Raw genomic sequence first — 18,239 nt, forward strand, 5'->3', positions numbered from 1 at the left:
TTACAGAAATTAAAAAACATAGTTTGCTTTCTCTAAGACATGTTGGGGTGTCACTGACACCGGGAAAACTACTTTGAGTTTCAATTAGTATACATCAGAGATCAAAATTGGACATCTTTGTCCAAAAACAGATACCATAAGCTGAAAACAGACACCATCCCACGGGCTTTTCTTTCTTCACAGTCTGTGAGGTGCTGATAATCCTCAAACACCACAGATAGCCTGGGACTGTGTGGATTCCTTGTGGCTAGAAAAGCACCACTTGCTGTGTCCTGCATCTCTTGCTTGCTGTACATTTAGGAGCATCAGTACCAAAAGCAGCCACAGAGATACCCAGTCCACAAAACCAGCTGTAACTTGGAGGTGCAGGATCAGTGCAATTGCAAACATTCATTGAAAGAACAGAGTTAACAAAAACGGAATCATTTCTATTTCAGCCGACTGCAGTTTGGTGGTAACTAAGTGAACTGGTGCAAAATCAACAGCATTTCCTAAGGTATTTTAGAATTGCAAGGCATCAATTTTTGTTAATTCAAAGCTGACACTAATTTGGCTGTGTGGCAGTCTCTTATGACTGTCTAACACCTTCTAAGCTTATAAAAGAAAATAGCACATACTGCCAAAAACTCTGCTTATTTTAATAAAGAATAATACCAAAAAGGAGAATTTCCACAACCTCCCCTCATGAGCTGCTGTGAAGTCTGGAGGCAAGCAGTAAGTGCACAGCTTCAACTGCCCAGTGGGAGCCAAGGCACTTGTCTTACAATTTATATAAAAATCAGAAAAGGTTCAGGAATCTCATTTACATTTTAACAAGTAATGGAGGTGCCAAGGAGTCTCCAGTTCAGTGCCATTGGAAATCTCACACACCTACATGAAGAAAACTATGAAATGAGCCTCTCCCTACATGTTCTATTACTGGCTTTTGCCACAGGGAGGTTGACAGAATACCAAGGACCTCAGTGCCCTGATGATGGAATCTGAGTGACTCACAGAAGATGTAGTGCTGACAGCTCTTGGGATTTCCCTGTGAGTCTCCCTCTATTTAATGTTCCTCCTCAAAGCCTTGATTTATTTATATTACAACATGAGAGTTTCAACTATCATTAAAGAGGAAAGGGGTTGGTCTTATCTGGACAACAGCAACCTTAGAGGCTCCAGAAGCAAAAGGGGAGGACAGAAAGACCTGATAGTTCTTGCTTATGTGAATTTCATGATTTTCAGCTGGTCCCAGAACCCTTCTTTGGTAGCCTTTTTTCTAGGCTACCAAAGAAGCCTAAGCATGAGATATTATTTAGTGCTCCCTGCTCAAGGAAGGTCTTGGACACCACATGGGAAACATGGCATGATGCTGCTTGGAGACAGTGAGGAGGAAGGCCAAGAACTAACCATAAGAGGGTGGGAATGTCAGCCTGAGCTGCCAGATTAAAACACCCTCAGGAAAGCCTGCCCCCAGGATTTTTTGGAGCTAAAAACACTGCCAGAGGAATTGTTTTTCCCCAGGCGTTTCCTTTCTTGGGCAAATTACATCCAGGAGAAGAGGAGCATGAAATGGGAATGAAAGAAACCAAGCAGAAAGGAATTAAGTGTACTCTAGGCACTTAGCTCAGAAAGGATATGCCTGCAATGTTAGCTGAAGGACTTGGATCTCAGTTTTCCATGCCAAGTTGCCCATCCCTAGACTGACTATCTTGGGCTCTATTCAGCAGTAACATAGGAGTCACTATTTCCTTCAGCTGAAAGGACATTTTCACCTGCTTGAACTAGGGAAGAATAAAAGTTCTTGTCTACCAGAGCTACATGAAAAGGAAAAGAAAAACAGATTTTGTAATAAAGTTGCTAAGATCAAAGCAAACCATCTTTCTCTATAATCGGATTCACTGTTTTAGGCTTTTGATCTGAAGTATGACACTCAGAATTTAGCAGGCAAACAAATCACCACTTAGGGTGCTGAGAATCAGAGTTAAGCTGAAATATTCTGACAATTATACTTTTCAAATTAATCAAACCCTGCTTCACAGGACCAATTTCTTCTACATGCTTCTTCTGCACATACATATATTTCCCTCCCCAAAACCCATAAAGTGAAGCATTTAATATGACCTTTACTCATCCTGCTGGATGCTGATGAGTTGAAAAACTCTGGTAGGTAATGGATCCCAGAGAAGCAAATGTTTATGCTTGCCTAAACCTAGCCAAGGAAATTTTCTATGGTGGAAAAACTGCCTCACCATGTAGAGTGCCATAACCAGGAGTATATTAATAGAAATAAAAACATAAATGCCTACTTATTTGCAATTCTGAATTTAACTGTTAGGTTGCCAGAGCAGGGTTGACAATTTCTCTAGAGAAACAGAGCAAAACTAAGTGCCAAGGTCAAAACCCTAATCCAATGGGTGTGTTTCAGAGGAGCCCAGTCCTGTTTCTGCCTAGCCAAAGCACACCAGGGTTTTTAAGTCCAATGTTTACATACTTAAATAGCAACTCCTGCTCTCTGCTGTGCAACTAAAGCAAATACCTACAATTTCTTTTAGCTTAAGGAGACACGCATACCCTGGATATTCACTGCTGTGAAGGTTTAAGATTGTCCTGACCTAAGGCTGCCCATCCTTCAGCCAGTGATTTCTGGATGGGAAATAAGCGGGAGTTTGCATCTCAACCACCCGTTTCACCATCCTGAACACAAGTAGGGTGTACCAGAGAAGTAACATCTTCCATTACTGAAACTTGATTCACCAGAACTATCCACTAGAATCCCGCAATAGAGTGGACAAATGCCTGGAACTAGAAAACACCAAACTTTCCTCCAACTCAATTTCAACTTGCAGCTTCTTGTGGGCAATGGGAGGAGATGGGGCTCCTTATAGCAGACAACTGCACAACAGGAGCTTTACTGACTCCTTGGAATTAGGCAGAGGACACTGAAAGGAGTAAGATTATGCCAAATTTATCATTCAGCTCTTATCTCGCAGACTATTTGAGGACACTTCACTCCATCAGCCCTCACAGATTGAGGATGCCCACCCTGCACACCCCGTGGTGCTGCCAGCAGCTGCCCCCCGTTACCTGTGCGAATTTCCCTGTACACATCACCCCATTCCAGCGTGGGACAGGGAGACACCCGGGATGATGCAGCAGGTAGTTGTCTGCTCTGCCCACAAAGGTGTCTGGGTACCCTGTCACCGAGCCATCCAGGTCATGGAAGATTGACATTTTGTCGCCATCATTGTCATTGTTTCCAAACCACTGGCCTGGTCTTCCAAAAAACACCTTCAGTCCCACCTAGAGGAGAAAATAAGATGGAAAATCCCGGTCAGCTCAAAGTAAGGACTTGCACTTGCAGCGTTTTAACAGCCAAAACAGTGGTACAGTTGGAACTGGAGAGCTCTGTTGTCTGAGCAAAGAGTTTTGTTTTGCCTCTTCTATTTAGGAAAAATGCCAGCCATGCTGGTTTTCCCTCTCATTTCTTAATCCCAGGAGATGTTTTCACAAAAACTGGACTTTTTGTTCTTTGAAATGCACCCACACAACCATGTGTTGCTTAAAGTCATACAGCAATAAATTGAGTGGTGGCAAAAGGAAGAGGATGCCTGAAAGTGGAGGAAGTACTGGATGATTAGGAAATTTACTGAAGAATATCACAGCTTCTGATAAAGAAACAAAAATTTGGTATATTTGGGGAATTTTCTCATATATTTTCAATATTTGTTCTTAGTGGTTCTGTGAGCGCCATTTTTTTCTAATTGTTCCTCCTAAAGCCCTATAAAACTTTTAAAAGTGACAGCAATTCTCAGAATTGGCTCTTGTGCACATTCTAATTTATCCCATGAAGAATTTATTTTTTTTTTAGGAAATAGAAATAACAGGAAGCAGCATTATCCTCATTATCTCTGTCCTCAAGATTTTTCAGTAGCTAAGTAAAAATATCTGCCCTGATATGAAAATCCAGCAAAACAAGGAAACTGCAGATGTTCAGCAAAAAAAAAAAAAAAACAAACAAAAAAACCCAACCACCGAATATTTTAACGTCTGCAGATAAAATTATTACAGTCTGTGAAGATTAAGTTCTGGAGTAATCAAGAAAATAATTACTCCAGGTCAAGCATTCCGAATGAATCCGGCAGCAGTGTGCATGAAAGCAAACAGCATAAATAGCGACTGGATCACGCCGACCCAAAGGACTGTAATTTGTTCCATTTAGCCCAACTAATTTTAATTGGACTGTGCACATGAGTAAGAATTAGGGTCAGCAGGATTAGGCTGCAAGTTTACTAAAGGCTTTAAAGGCTTTATTTTAACAATAATAAACAGAAGGGCTTAGGAGAATAGGAGGGTTATTGTGATTCTGAGTTAGATGGGAAGTCCATTGCCACAAAAAGAATGACCACTGCAGCAACAACTGCTTGCAGAATAAAAGTCTTTATTCCTTTAAAATTAAATTGAAGCCTAGAACCATTTTCCTGCCACCTTCTTGTCTAACTATGAATCTCATAAACAAACACCTGAAACAGTCTCCTTTAAAGGAGGTTCAAACAGATGGAAATGTAATGTGTATTTTTGAGTTTGTTAGAATGTTTTCTTACTGCACTGCAGGAAGTTTTTCCCAAAAGGCTACTTGGCAAAGTAGGAGGATCCCAAAAGTTGGTTTTTTTCTCTCGTTTCAATTTATAAAAGAGGAGATTTTAAAAAATGTAAACACTGCTGCAGCTCAAAGGTCTCTTATAAATACTTTGTGACAGTGCAGTTCTGGAGTTGAATATGAAAACAGGCACTTCACTGGGGAGGAGAACAAAGTCAGCTGCACTTCAAACCAAAGGAAGGCACAGCCAGTACAGCTTACATTTGATCAACACTCTCAGTGTTTCCATCCAGCAGCAGACAGTTTTGGTGCTAATGCTATTCTGATCTCTAACATTCTCCTCTAAAAAGTCTGAAAGTCAGAAATTAAATGGAAATGTTAATGAGCAGTGTCACTTCCTTTATAAGCCTCAAGGTTACCTTAGTTTGGTACACTGTGGGATAGGGGTGTGACTGGGTTTGCAGTTACAGCTATGGCACTGTATATTTTATTCTAAGTGAACACAGAGGAACAAAAACTCAGCTCCTCAGGTATGTTCACATGGAGCTAGGAATGAGCTAGAAGAGGGTGCAGAGACAGGTCATGTCTAGATACCATACTCCTATTCAGACACCTAATTTTCACTAAGTGTGGATTGCCTCAGAGTGCTATGGTATAAAGGTTACTTGAATTACCTGTCTGAAGCCTGACAGGGAGACCTGACAGATGATGTTTATGTGAGTATGTAATCTCTTAGGAATATGCTAACTCAGCCTGTCCAAAGGCAGGCATCTAACACACCTGCAGGGTAGACCTGACAACTGCACTCTCTAAATTAAAAAATAATAATGTACTAGAAAGCATTGTAATAACTTGTGACTTTATCTAAAATTCAAGTGTTGGCACAAACTGCCAACAAAAGACATATCATACCACTGTATCGCTGTTATCATTTTAAGAAAACCATTTTCATCCAGTGTGAATCTTCCTCTGTTTTACCACCCAAGGACTCTGCCCCCATGGCTTTTGCTCTGCTGGAGTGATGCAAACCCTCACCCTGCCAAGTTCCCTTTGGTCAGGTGTCTCTGTAGGGTTGGGATAATTTTTTTTCTGCCCTCATTTTTAGGAGATAACAGACTTTAACTCAGTGCTTGTTTTTCTTTTTCCCATCCTGAACTCTCTGCAAATGTGTGCTTTGACACAGAAACTCAGCACTAAGACAACTCGGGCTAAACACAGTAAAGTCAACATTAGGAAGTACCCATTTCTTAGCTAGGCAGGACTGCAATCCCATGGGAGCCGCTATTCCATAACCAGAAGTCAGCACTGGCCCCTGTGGGCTTTTCTGGGGACCACAACCCCCCCCCCAGCACAGACCACTGGGGTTTCTTTGGCACAAGTAATTTCTGAGGTGCCGTAGTGTTGGCACAGTTAGGAGTAGAATAGGCTTGAATCCACCCTGAGCTCCTGGCTGCAGGGACAAAATAACCAGAGGGACTTTTAGCAGCAGAGATAAACTGGGAGAATTTGTGAGTCTCCTGCACCTGCATGAGGTGGCCTTGTTCATGGGAGCCCAAAAGGTCATGTACACCCTCTTACTCCTCACCTCACTCTACAGGATCTCTGCCCCAAACGGATGGGGGATGAGTGAGTTGCTTTTTGGTGAATAAAAAGAGATCTGTCAGGTCTTCTTAAGCAATGATGCACAAGTGTTCTGCCTGGGCATGGCTCTGTTCTGGGCTGTGCCATCTTCTTCGAGCTCTCCAGCTCCTGCTGACTGACAGATCTACAGGAGACCACAACCATCAGTCATGACCTCAGCTTGGTGAAAACCAACTACTGCTTCCACTGCTTTGAAATAACTCTTTTAAAGCGCTCTTTTTAAAACAAACGAACAAACAAGCCTAGCAATAATGTTGTTCATGATAAATGCATGGGTAATATGTGGGATTTAGCTTTGTCAAAGGAAAGACCACTAGAAATACTTTTTGTGTAGTGTAATGTTTAGGTCTTCTGTTCTGCTTGACTGTTATTTTTATTCTGGAATTAAACAAGATCTGACTGGCTTTATGATTTTGTTTTCTAACCAATCTTCTGATTAGTCTGATTAATTATACAATTATTCCTTTGGCATGACTAATAGTTTTGTCATCACTATAAGACTTGCAGTAAAGTTTAATTTCTTCTTAAAAAACTATGGTAAAATGATGTCCTTTAGGGAATTACTACTTAGCCACCCTTTAAAAAGTAATAAAATGAAGCCTGGAGATGGAAAATTAATTAAATTGTCTACAGGCTCCATCTTAACAAGTCAAAGATATATTAACCCATATAGCAATGAACAACAATAAACTAGCTGTGGCCCTTCAAGTCTGAAATCAGATGTAGCACATCTGGGTTGAATTCAGATAAAACAGAATCAATGTGAAAATTGGTGGGATGCAGGTGCTTACAAATATAGATGTTTTTTAAGTTGGTAAAATACCAAATTTAAAAATGGGTATTTTTTGGAAATGTACATGCAATAAATAATTTTTGGGATAATGTCACTAGGGTTTGGTTTTATTTAGGTTTTTTTGTAATAGGCTTACACTCCACTACTTTAATTTGCTTTACAGAAGAGTTTAGGATGCCTTCAGGCCATTTTTGCTTTGAAAACCTTGTATCTTAAAGACTTTGCAGTCCTAAACTGCCTCTCAGACAAAAAAATGCTGGATATTTGACAGGCTCATTGGCCTCAATTGGTGTGACTGTATTAAAGAGCTGCATTTTCAGCCATTCAAGGTGTAATCATCCCCTTTGCTAATGGTCATAGATATCAACTGTCTGAAACCATTCTGTTGGACAGAGTCCTACAGCGATTACTGGAGGAAATTTTCCACTCTCTTCTACTCCACTGATCAGACTTTTTTCCTCCAGGCTCCCCTCCCCAGTCCCAGCATGATTTTCTCATTCATGTTCCCCATGACCATCTCATAACCATTTCCCCAAGGGAGGACATGAAGAAGGTACAGCAAATTAGCCCTTATTCCAAAGTTCCATCAGGCATTTAGGGAACTAAGATCTCCTTACCGAAGTACACTGACTGTGTTTTCTTTAGGGGGAGCAGTCAAGTGACTGCAGTCAACGTCATCCTCTCATGAAATACCCTCTGGTTCTTGTTCTAAAGTGTACCAGGGAGGGGACACACAAACTGTCTGCTTGTCAGAGGGAGTGATACTGGTCAGTCTCAGAGCAGTGGAAATTTTCCTCAAGATAAAGCCAAACCTCAAGCCAAAGTTACTACAGTTCATGGACATCCTAACAAGTATAGACCTTGTCTGAAAAAAATCTAAGGAGAGGTCATGACCCCTGGGAGTGAGCCAGGTGGAATCCATCATTTCCCAAGCCAAGTGTCCAGGGTCGTGATCCCTGCAGGAATCCAGGACAAGGACTGGAATTGCTCAGCATCCTACAGCTCCTGCCAAGGCAGAGATACAGAGCTTCATTCTGCTGTCACAGCTCAAAGCAAGTCCCTGTTGTGCTCAACAGGAATTTCACAGCTGATCCCAGAAACTGGGTCATGGCTTTGCTTCTAAGTGCGTTTGCTATTTCTGTAGAAGAACTGTATTGCAGCTCACCAGCTCCTGACATCTCATGTGTGACCCTCTCAGCCTCTGAGGCCAGGTCCTCACCAGGTCCTCAGCAGCTGGCAGTGCTGCACCAGCTAAGAATTGTGTTCTGGGTCTTCTGTTTACAGGGTGAAACCTTTCTCCAATGCAATTATTTTATGTATGTCTGCCCAGGCATAAGGTATCATCATATTTTACTTGCCTATTAAATAACCTTCATTAATTAAAAAAAAAAAAAAAGTGTTGCAAAATAAATTGTTGGCATGCACCAATGTAAGAAGCACCACAGCTTGGAAATCCTGCTGTGGGATAGATCTCTCATCACTTCTGAAAACTTCAAAAACTTGCACATCTCACAGCACACATTTCTGCTTCTCTTACTTACACTTTTCTCCATCAAGATCTGCGAAACATTGTTCTGGGGGCTGATCTGCCAGGAGTTTTTCATGAAGAACCCAATGGCACTTGAGTGTCTGTCAGCAGTTGGGGTGAACTTCTTGAAAGTGCATCTTGCCATCCTGACAGGCCCATCATAAATCTGGAATCCACGAATAGGGAATGTCCTGGGAGATTTAAATACCAACGTAGTCCTGTGTTAAAAGCTTAGGAAAACTCTGAGTCTTCTGACAGCATAGAAGGATATTAACAAGCAGCTAAACCCCCTTTTCTTTCCCAAAACTGGGATCTGAAGACTCCTCACATGGGAAAGATGAAACTCTGCTGAAGATCCTGTACAGGATGAGGCTCAAAAGCCAAAAAACATGACTCATAAGCTTGCCTAAGGCTTGCAGGCTGGGGTAAAGCAGTTCAAAGCCCTTGCCCCCAGCCACCCAGGAGTTCATCACCATGATGAGGACCCAAAGGGCTGTATGTCAGCATTGCCATCAGGTTCCTTATTCCGGGGCAGGCAGGTTTCTCAGGAAAACATGAGCATGACTGGAAAATGATAGCAGTCAGACTTCCTGGAGGCAAGTGTCTCCTTAGAAGCATGTGCAGAAGGACAGATATGAGATGTTCTGTCATACCCCTTTCCAAGAGCACATTGCTTAAAAACGTGATTAGAGCTTGTCTGAACTGCAAAAGAGGGGTTTTTTTCAATTTCAATAAAATCACCAATAATAACTGAGGATAGGTCTGATTATTCTTACTGTCCTACAGAGATCCCATTTCTGTTATCACTTATGGCTAAGACATGTATAGCCAGGGCTGTGTGCATGGCATGTCTAATGAGTACTGCTTATTACTTAATTTTATATACCTTGTGGAAGGTTTAATAATTGGTAAGCTTTACCAAAACCAAACATTAAGGTAGAATCACACCTTGCTGTGAGGGTGGGGTAGGCACTGTGGTTGCTAGAAAGGAGGCTGTGCTGCTGAAAATGGAAAATAACATACAGCTATCAAAAAAGAAAGAAGATGCTATAAAAATGATTTCTCCTTTGTCAAACCAGCCATGTCTTCCCAGCTACACTTGCAAGAGGGAGGGTGTCATGGTGTATGGGAGCTGCACCATCACCTCAACGCTGCGCTACTGAAGCACTACACAAAAGCCATTTGGTATATCTCAGATTGTCTAATCCATTCTCCAGTGACTAATAAACTAAGGAGAAAACTAAATCAAACACATTCAGTCAAGAATGCTCTCAAGCTGTTGGCCTTAAGAGTGAGTTTATTTGGATGGTTATTATTTCTGGCCTGTACAGTAATTTAAACACCTGGTATAAATTACTCATCAGTAATGACATTAATTCCTAAGGCTTTTCTTCTAGCTTATACTCACGCCAGGAAGAAATGGCAGAAGAATAACTCACTTGTTTCTGGGCAGTGTTCTGTATTCTCCATTTGCCCCTTTTCCCCAGTAGCTGTTTTGGCCTCCCTGGGAGCCAAAGTTGCTGCTTTCTCCAACAAAAATTGAGCGTGTAACCTCCAGGCTGGAGCCTTCATCTGTCGGGAAAGTCCCATCACTGCAAGCAAAGAAACACCATGTAACCATGCAGCACAGCACTACTGATTAATTAACACTTTTAATTATACCACAGATGCAGAAGGAGTTTTTCTTTATTTTGGAAGAAGGTGCATGCACTGCTGTAAGAAGCTGCCTTGAAGTACATTTAGAAACCAGCAAGTTAGTGCCAAGGTAGCTTTGAGCTTGAGCATCGGGACCTCCCATTCAGGACCTCCCATTCAGGAGGAAATATCCAGCCATTATGATGTATTCCCCAGACATGCTGAGACAAAGAGGAAGAATAAATTGCCCCTTGTATTAATGGCTGCCCAGGGAAGACTTGATGTGGTCTGAGAGGGAAATGTGAGCTTCTCTCCTGTCTAATACTAATTACCAGGGGAGTGTCTCAGCTTCCATTCTTGAGCATGTTATGCTGAGGAAAAAAAAATGGGAAGAAGGTCCATTTTAGGAAATTACCTTGCCAGAGTGAGTCCAATTCCATTATCTGAAAACCTGGGAGAGAAGAAACACAATAGTGTAAATGATGAGGAATGTCTGCAGTGAATTTGGCCTACAGACCTGTTTATGTCTGCTGTGAGGGGAATGATAGAACAGGTCATTACAGTAACTTACCCTGAGTTGCGGAAAATAATGTCGCCGCCCCTGGCCCAGGCACCATGGTCATTATTTTTAAAAGCAATAAGACCATCAATCACAGCAGGAACTCGTGGTTTTTCAGGATCAGCATCTTGATGTGGGTGAAACCTGAAGCAAGAAGCTTAGTTAATACAGCACAGGAGACACAGGAATTGACCACAGACAGAGGCAGTTGTGCCCAGCAGACCTTGTTTGGCTTCCAAATATTGGCATGGTGGGTCTAAAGAGGTGATATGATCTGGATCAGAGTCAGGCCATTAGCCTGATTTCATTTCTGTGCTTTGGTACAAAGCAGAAAACAAGAAACATTCCTAAGGATTAAATTCTGGCCCCAGTGAAATGAGCAGGTGATTTCTCACTAGACTTCAATTGGCCCACAGCTACTCCTTAATTTGATTCAGTGTGATTTAGAGGCATAGAAAACATTTTTCCCAAGTCACTTGGGTCCTTTCGTAGATGTCCTTACAAGGGCCATTGAGAATCCCTGTGTTGGTGCTAGAAAATCAATTAGGCACTTTCAAAAATCTCATTCAGCAAAGATAACAGAGTAATTGGAGCTGCTCTCCTTGCCTGTACAGACCAGACCTCCATATGCTTCTCTGTCTGCTGAAAGAGAAGCTGTCAAAAGAAAAAAGGATTCACCCTGGGAACTGGGCCCATCTCAATTACCCTCAGGTCTTTTCTCGCCATACTGGTTGTTAATGGTAGATTTGGAAAATTTGGGAAAAAAAATCACTATTGCTTATTTCTGAGTCTGCCTTCACCTCCCATTTCTTCCAGCTGATGTACTGAGGCACATGTCTCCTCAGTGCCCAAGGGGGTGACCCTGGCAGGGAAGTCTCACAAGGGACACATAGTCATCCTTTCCTTTCAGCCTTATGGGAACATCGTATGTGGCATTGATAGGGTATAATGGAGGAGAGAAAAAAACAAGGCTTGACCAGGAGCAGCAGCTGATTTCTCTCACAGCCTCCTCACATACACCCATAGGACTGCAGTGAGTGAGAAAATGGCTTTAATTTACCTGCTTCCACTCTGTGAAAGGAAGCTCGGGGGTTTCCAAGGAGCTGATGAAAACCTTTGAGGCTACTTATTTTCTTCATTAATCCTAGACCAGTCTCAGCAGTCTCTTACATCACGTCTCAGATGTAAGTTCTTCTAAGTAATTAGTAATAAATGTTAGAGTTTACAAACTCACTAATGGACTAATGGGATCTGGATCCTCTTTCACATGCTTCACTGCTTAGTCCTCATAACCCCAAATGCATGTGTGTCCTTTTTGGTCAGCAATAACACAAACAATTCAGTGCGTATCTGTGGAGTATTTTCCTCTGCACATGAGAGATAGCTTGTGTGCTTTTCTCAGACGTTCCAGCCATAATGAGGCATTAATGATCTGCTAAATGCAATGCAGAAGCCAAGAAGCAATACAACCATTCAAAATACTCAGCCATACAGCATGTGCTTACCTGGCATTATCGACAGTGAGATACTCCCTGGGATCTTCAGCGTTGGCTCTTGTTGTCTTTACTCCTTTTCCAATAAACAAACCAGCCTGAAAATGCACATGACTCCAATTACTTTAACAGATCGCTCAGCAGAGACCAGAGATCCCAGATTTTTATCAATGAACGTGGGCAGGCAGTGCGTGCAGGCACAGGGTGCGCCTGCAGCCTGGGCTTTCTCTTCCCTTTCGGTGTCACTTGGCACTGCTCAGCATGACATTAGCACAGGATGTAGCACGCTGAAGTCAGGACAGAGCCTGCCCTGCCATATGTTATACATCAGCATCTTGGGCTGTCTTCTGACCCAAAGCAAGGCTCTGAACTCCCACTCTCTCCCTCCCTCGCAGAAAGCAATAAGGGTCTCTGCCAAGCTCTTGATAACTTTTTGGAAAAAGAGTGTTGTTAAGAATTAAGGCTTCAAATAACAAGTGACAAGTCCCCTGACAGTCAAAAGAGAACATGAGCTGCTGTAGCCAACTTACAGGCTTTGGGCTAGAGCAGCAACTGCCCTAGACCAAGATGTAAAATATACAAGGCACACAGAACACCACTGATTTCAATATGGAATCCTGAGAAAGGAGTTAAAAATGCATTTTATAACTTACAGGTTATGTTTTTATGTAAACAGTATATTGGAGGAAAGTGCTTTTCTTGGAAATATCCTTGAATTTTTGGTCTCATTTTCCAGAGGTGATGAGCAGGCCCTGGCACAAAGGACTTTTGCTCATCCCCCTATATCCTGGCACCATTGTAGCCAACAGGAGTGTTCAGTGTGCTGCCTGTCTTTCCTTAAATCTCATTTAGCAGTAGATGTACCTATGGCCTGAGCACATCCCCACTAATGCAGCCACCCAACTGAAGTGCCTGGAATGAGACCTTCATTCTGCTCAGCTCCCTCTTTAATAATTAAAAAGACCATCACCCCCAAAAGTTGATTGTGTCTTGATATAGTGTTAAAAAGAACTTTATCAGAATGTAAGACACCCACAATCATCTGATTTCAGAGAAGCACACGCAGTCAGCCCTGTGCCATTCTATTATATTGATAGAAACATAAAAATCATCCCCATGCCTTGAAATTGGAGTGGACTCTGTTGTTGTAAAATACTCCCAAGGGGGTATGTTCAGCCTGTCCCTCTGGATATCGCCCCTCGGACTGTCCAGTGGGAACCCGGTGGAAGATGTACCATATCCCGACATCCTAGAAGACAAAGGGAGGTCTGAGAAATGAGACCTTGCAATTAATGATACAGGTTATCTGGGGAATTTAGGGTTTCACATTGTGCTGGCCAGATTTCTAACCTGAGCCTGCCAAACTTGGGTCCTTGAGGACACACACAAGCCCATGACTCTTACACCTCCCAGCTTATCCCTTGGCACGCACAGTGGGTCCCTGGGGAGCACACACATGGATTTAAAAAATGCATTTATTGTGGGTGAAATTCATGTGGTGTATTAGAAAACAGCCAATCTGTACAGGCATATTAAACACAAACATGGTTTGGGTAAACATAAAGGATAATAACGAGGAGAGTGTATATTTATACATACAAATATAAAATTGGATTGAGCATTTAACTATTAACTACTAATAAAAATCAACATTTGCTGAGAGACATAACATACCATTTCCAGCTACAGTTGTGAGAGAAGTCAGTGGAGGAGTGTAGGCAAATACCTACAGTATCTTAAAATAACTGAAGTTCTTAACAGAGACAAAGGTTGCAGAAGTACATATCCAAATTTTACAGTTACTGCCCTCACACTATTGATACCAATAAAAGTGGAATATATGAGAACTGGAGGCAAAGCATAGCTCTGCCATTAAATGGTTACCTGAGCACCAGCCGCTGCATTCTCTATTAAATTGTTGTTTGGATTTGCAATCCAGAACGTGCTGACAGCCCTGAAAAACCAAAATCAAAATGATCCTAAGCAGTTACCAAACAGGAAGAGATATATTTTCATAGCACTGCACTGGACTTGAGCCACAACTCTCCTATTGACTTTAAAACTCCCCATAACCTTTTAATGACACTCTTTAAGGAAAAGAGACCATCTAATAATGTCAGACATGGTCATTTATGGAACCACATGCTGAACCTATTGTAAATTATATGAGAGCATTAACACAAAATCCATGCTCTGTTCAATGCAGCTGAAGGAAACCCAGGATCTTTTTTTTAAGTTAAGCAGCTTTGGAAGATGTCTGAAAGTGAAACTTTTGGTCTGTTTTTTGAAACTTCGTGGGCAATGGCAGGAGTTAGGGGATTCTCTATGAATTTCTGAAGCTTTTGTGGAAAACAAAACAAAACAAAACAACTCTCCTTGCAAGCCACAAATAACCCATTAAGCAGAAGATTAAGAAGATACAATTTTTATGTCTGTCCCAATAAGGAGCTTTTCTTCAGAGGGAAGATCAGTAGTGGTACAAACAGAAGCCAATATAGCTATGAAAACATTGTCATCTGTTGTCTTACTTCATTGGATAACATCTTTGTCAGTAATAAAGACCACATGTAAAAACACTGTAAACCTCCTCTCATGACTGTACCAATTAATTTGATCATTCTAAGGAGAGATTTTTCAAACATTTTTTATCCACCTTAACTGTTAAATAATCAAAAATCCACTAAAGAGATGCAAATAAATCTGTAATAACCACACAAGAAACCTTAGCATTTCAGCAACAATAACTGCAATTAATTCAATTGAGTTTTTCCACTGCATTCTTTTACAGAAAACATGAAAATACAAATTTTCTCTGCTAAACTGTGTTGCCAGCCTATACCAGGGCTGGAGCAACTTGCATTTATCAGAAAGATTTCATGGAGCCTTTAACATCCTACTCGGAAAGAATTGAAAGGTGTTCAGAAATGAGCAAAGTGCTCTAACATATTTATGATTTAGAGAGCTGAAGCACCTCTCCTATGGAGACAGGCTGAGAGTGTTGGGGGTTATTCAGCCTGGAGAACAGAAGGCTCCAGGGAGACCTTAGAGCACTTTTCAGTACCTGTAAGGTGGTACAAGAGAGCTGGAGAGGGACTTTTGACAAGGGCTTGGAGTGATATGACAAGGGGGAATGGCCTTAAGCTAAAAGAGGGCAGGGTTAGATTAGATATTAGGAAGACATTCTTCACTGTGAGGTTGGTGAGGTCCTGGCACAGGTTTCCCAGAGAAGTTGTGGATGCCCCATCCCTGGAAGTGTCCAAGGCCAGGCTGAATGGGGCTTTGAGCAACCTGGTCTAGTGAAAGGTGTCCATACCTATGGCAGGGGGGTTGGAACTAAATGATCTTTAAGGTCTCTTCCAAACCAAGCCATTCTGTGATTCCATGATTCTCTAAAAACAGTGACAGGAATAACCACCAGCAAATATTCCTTGCCTAGGATTCACGCAGGTGTTAGTAGATATCTTCGCAAGCAAAACATGGTCAAGTTTTAAACTGAAAAATGGTAGAAAAAGCTACAATTTCCCATTTCATATTAAATAGCACCTTTCGAGTTTCACCACACCATTCTTCGGGACCCAGCTATAAAGCACAACGTAAGTGCAAAACCTGGCTACAGCTCCTGGAGCACTTACATGCAGTCAGTGCTTGGCACAGGGATGTAATTCCCATGGACGTGGCTGCGGATGGCAAGGCACATGGTCTCGCTGCGATCTGAAGGCAGGATCGTCCCCGGCCTGGTGAGGAGGCCCAGGTTGTGATAAAAGGTGTTGCGCTGCTCCGTCCCATCTTCCAGGAAGAAACAGTGCCCCAGGGTGTCATAGCCAATGGTGTCTTTTACCTGGGAAAAAGCATACAGGCTACAGCAGGAGCTACAACTGGTGTGCTTTGCTTAGCAATAAATTCCCAAAACACTGATGGAGGGTGTTTGCCACCCGTCTGCACAGCGAGAGGTGCCTCCGTCAGTCCCTGAGCTGACTCGAAGTACATGCGGTGTGCATAGCTGTGGACTGATCTGATATAGCAAAACTGCTATTAAAATTACTCTGAAGAAGATCACATGCATAATTAAAGAAAAAAATTCAAAGTACTTGATTTAAAACCGCCCTCAGCTCTAAAAGAGAATATTTGAGTCAGTGTCATGGAGTGACTAGCTGCATAAAGATACATAAATATAAGTGTTTCTCGCATGATAAACCAACAAATTAGCATGGTTAATCCAGAAATTTTCATGACTGCAACACTTCCAAAATAAAGTAAGAAATTCTTTAAAATGCACCATGTGAAGTAAATTATATTAACGAGATTTCTGTTCTTTCTCCTCCATTCTCAGAAGGTGCCTGGCCACTTGATTCCTGTAATGATCATCTTGGGCAGAGATAGTATTTTACTATTTCAGTCTGTTTAATATTAATTGACATGCTCAGGGATATTGCATTAAACCCTAATTCAGCCAAGAGGACTTAGCACAATCCTCCTTTGATGTACAGTCTTATGAAGATAAATTCAGAAATCCTTCTTTTAAATTTAAATACTAGATCAGGCTAGTTAAAATACCGGCTATTTGTTACTAAATCTTACTGAAACCTTAACTTTGTACTCAAATGATCCCTGTCAGCATATATATATTCCCTCTTCAGGCACACAAAATTCCTGTTGACGTCAGTTATGTCTGTGTAAGACTGCAAGATTAACTAATATTAACCTACTTGGTTATTTTTGTATACAGAGGGATACTTGAAATAAATCCATTTCATAGAATCATATCCTGTAATTTCCCTTTAATGGGCTGCAACTGTACATAACATCTGGAGTCACAAACAGTATGGTCCCCATAGGTATATCTCTGCTGGATTTCATTGTTTTCCTGGCAGTCACCCCTCTAACTTGTCATCTGCTGCTCTTGCTTCTGCCTCAATGAGGTGTTCAAAAGAGAGTTAAAAATACACCACAACATAACCAGATACCCAGCCCTGCTGATTGAGTGTTGGAAATCCACTGACCCTGCACACAGGTACAGCTCCTCAGAGTGAGCTGCAGGGAGGGTGACAGAGAACCTACATACAGCAACACTGAACATGTCCCTCCCTGCCAGCTGAGTCTGGGAAATACAGATTTAGGAAATGGATTTAGACAAAAATGCAACTGTCTCTGCCAGCCTACAAAGATCAATAAGCCTGGCTACTTCTACTCTCCCAAATGATGGGCAGAAGCTGCGCTAAGGAGGCCACAGAGGATTATTTTTGGAAAGAACGCTAACAACAAACCACTCATTGTTTTAAACAGCATTTCAATTGTAGAGTTTCATTCTTCTGCATTTAGCTGCAGTTTGGCTAATCTGTGCTTCAAATGGCTGCATGAAAAACCAGACTTGTATCCAAAACCAGATTTTAGCTTTAATTAATATGATTAGTCCCAGCTTCGGAATTGCACGGCAACCCTGAAAAGTTACACACAGGACACTATAAGGATCGCTCTCTTGACCAGAAATAACATGATTAAAGGATCACTTCCATTTGCACTGGAAGATAAGGATCCATGTATCAGAACAAATTCCCCAGTCAATTCCAGCATACCACCAATAGAAAATACAAGCCTGGAAAGGCACCCACCTGCAGCACTGTCACAGTGGCACATTACTGTCTGTGCCATCCTGAAACACTGTCCACAACACAGGCTGCAGCCGTGCTGCTGTGTCCAACAGCAGATGATTAAGGTGCCTCTAAACACTGAATTATATATAGTTCAGCAACACAATATAAGTGACCTTTATGCACTGCAACATCAGACATGAAAGACTGCAGCAGCCTGCACATGCCTGACGTGTGTCTGGCCACAGAGGCAGGTCACAGCCTGCTTCCAGCTTCCGTGAGGAACCCAAGCTGCCGCTGGCTTGCAAAGCAGCACCAGCCTGGCACACGGAGCAGCAGATGGGGAAGGGCCTTGCGGACAGCTCTGCATAACCCGTGCACAGCAGAGTACAAACCACTCCACCAGCGTCCCTCTAAAAATTA

The 18,239-nt window shown here is 42.0% G+C and overlaps 1 protein-coding gene across 1 annotated transcript in view; it reads right to left on the reverse strand.

Moving 5' to 3' along the window:
• LOC113970097 (cell surface hyaluronidase-like) overlaps positions 1 to 18,239 on the reverse strand; it is a 53,815-nt gene that overhangs the window by 23,741 nt on the left and 11,835 nt on the right. Inside the window, exons 9-17 of the mRNA XM_027688624.1 lie at positions 15,861 to 16,066; positions 14,113 to 14,182; positions 13,349 to 13,477; positions 12,241 to 12,326; positions 10,748 to 10,879; positions 10,592 to 10,627; positions 9,981 to 10,133; positions 8,555 to 8,732; positions 3,067 to 3,282 (exon numbers count right to left, since the gene is read on the reverse strand). Of these exons, the coding sequence (XP_027544425.1) occupies positions 3,067 to 3,282; positions 8,555 to 8,732; positions 9,981 to 10,133; positions 10,592 to 10,627; positions 10,748 to 10,879; positions 12,241 to 12,326; positions 13,349 to 13,477; positions 14,113 to 14,182; positions 15,861 to 16,066 (1,206 nt within the window). The remainder of the gene's footprint in view (positions 1 to 3,066; positions 3,283 to 8,554; positions 8,733 to 9,980; positions 10,134 to 10,591; positions 10,628 to 10,747; positions 10,880 to 12,240; positions 12,327 to 13,348; positions 13,478 to 14,112; positions 14,183 to 15,860; positions 16,067 to 18,239) is intronic.

Source organism: Neopelma chrysocephalum, unplaced genomic scaffold, assembly GCF_003984885.1.
Source record: "Neopelma chrysocephalum unplaced genomic scaffold, ASM398488v2 Primary Assembly neopelma1_75, whole genome shotgun sequence".
In the NCBI taxonomy this organism is placed as follows: Eukaryota; Metazoa; Chordata; class Aves; order Passeriformes; family Pipridae; genus Neopelma; species Neopelma chrysocephalum.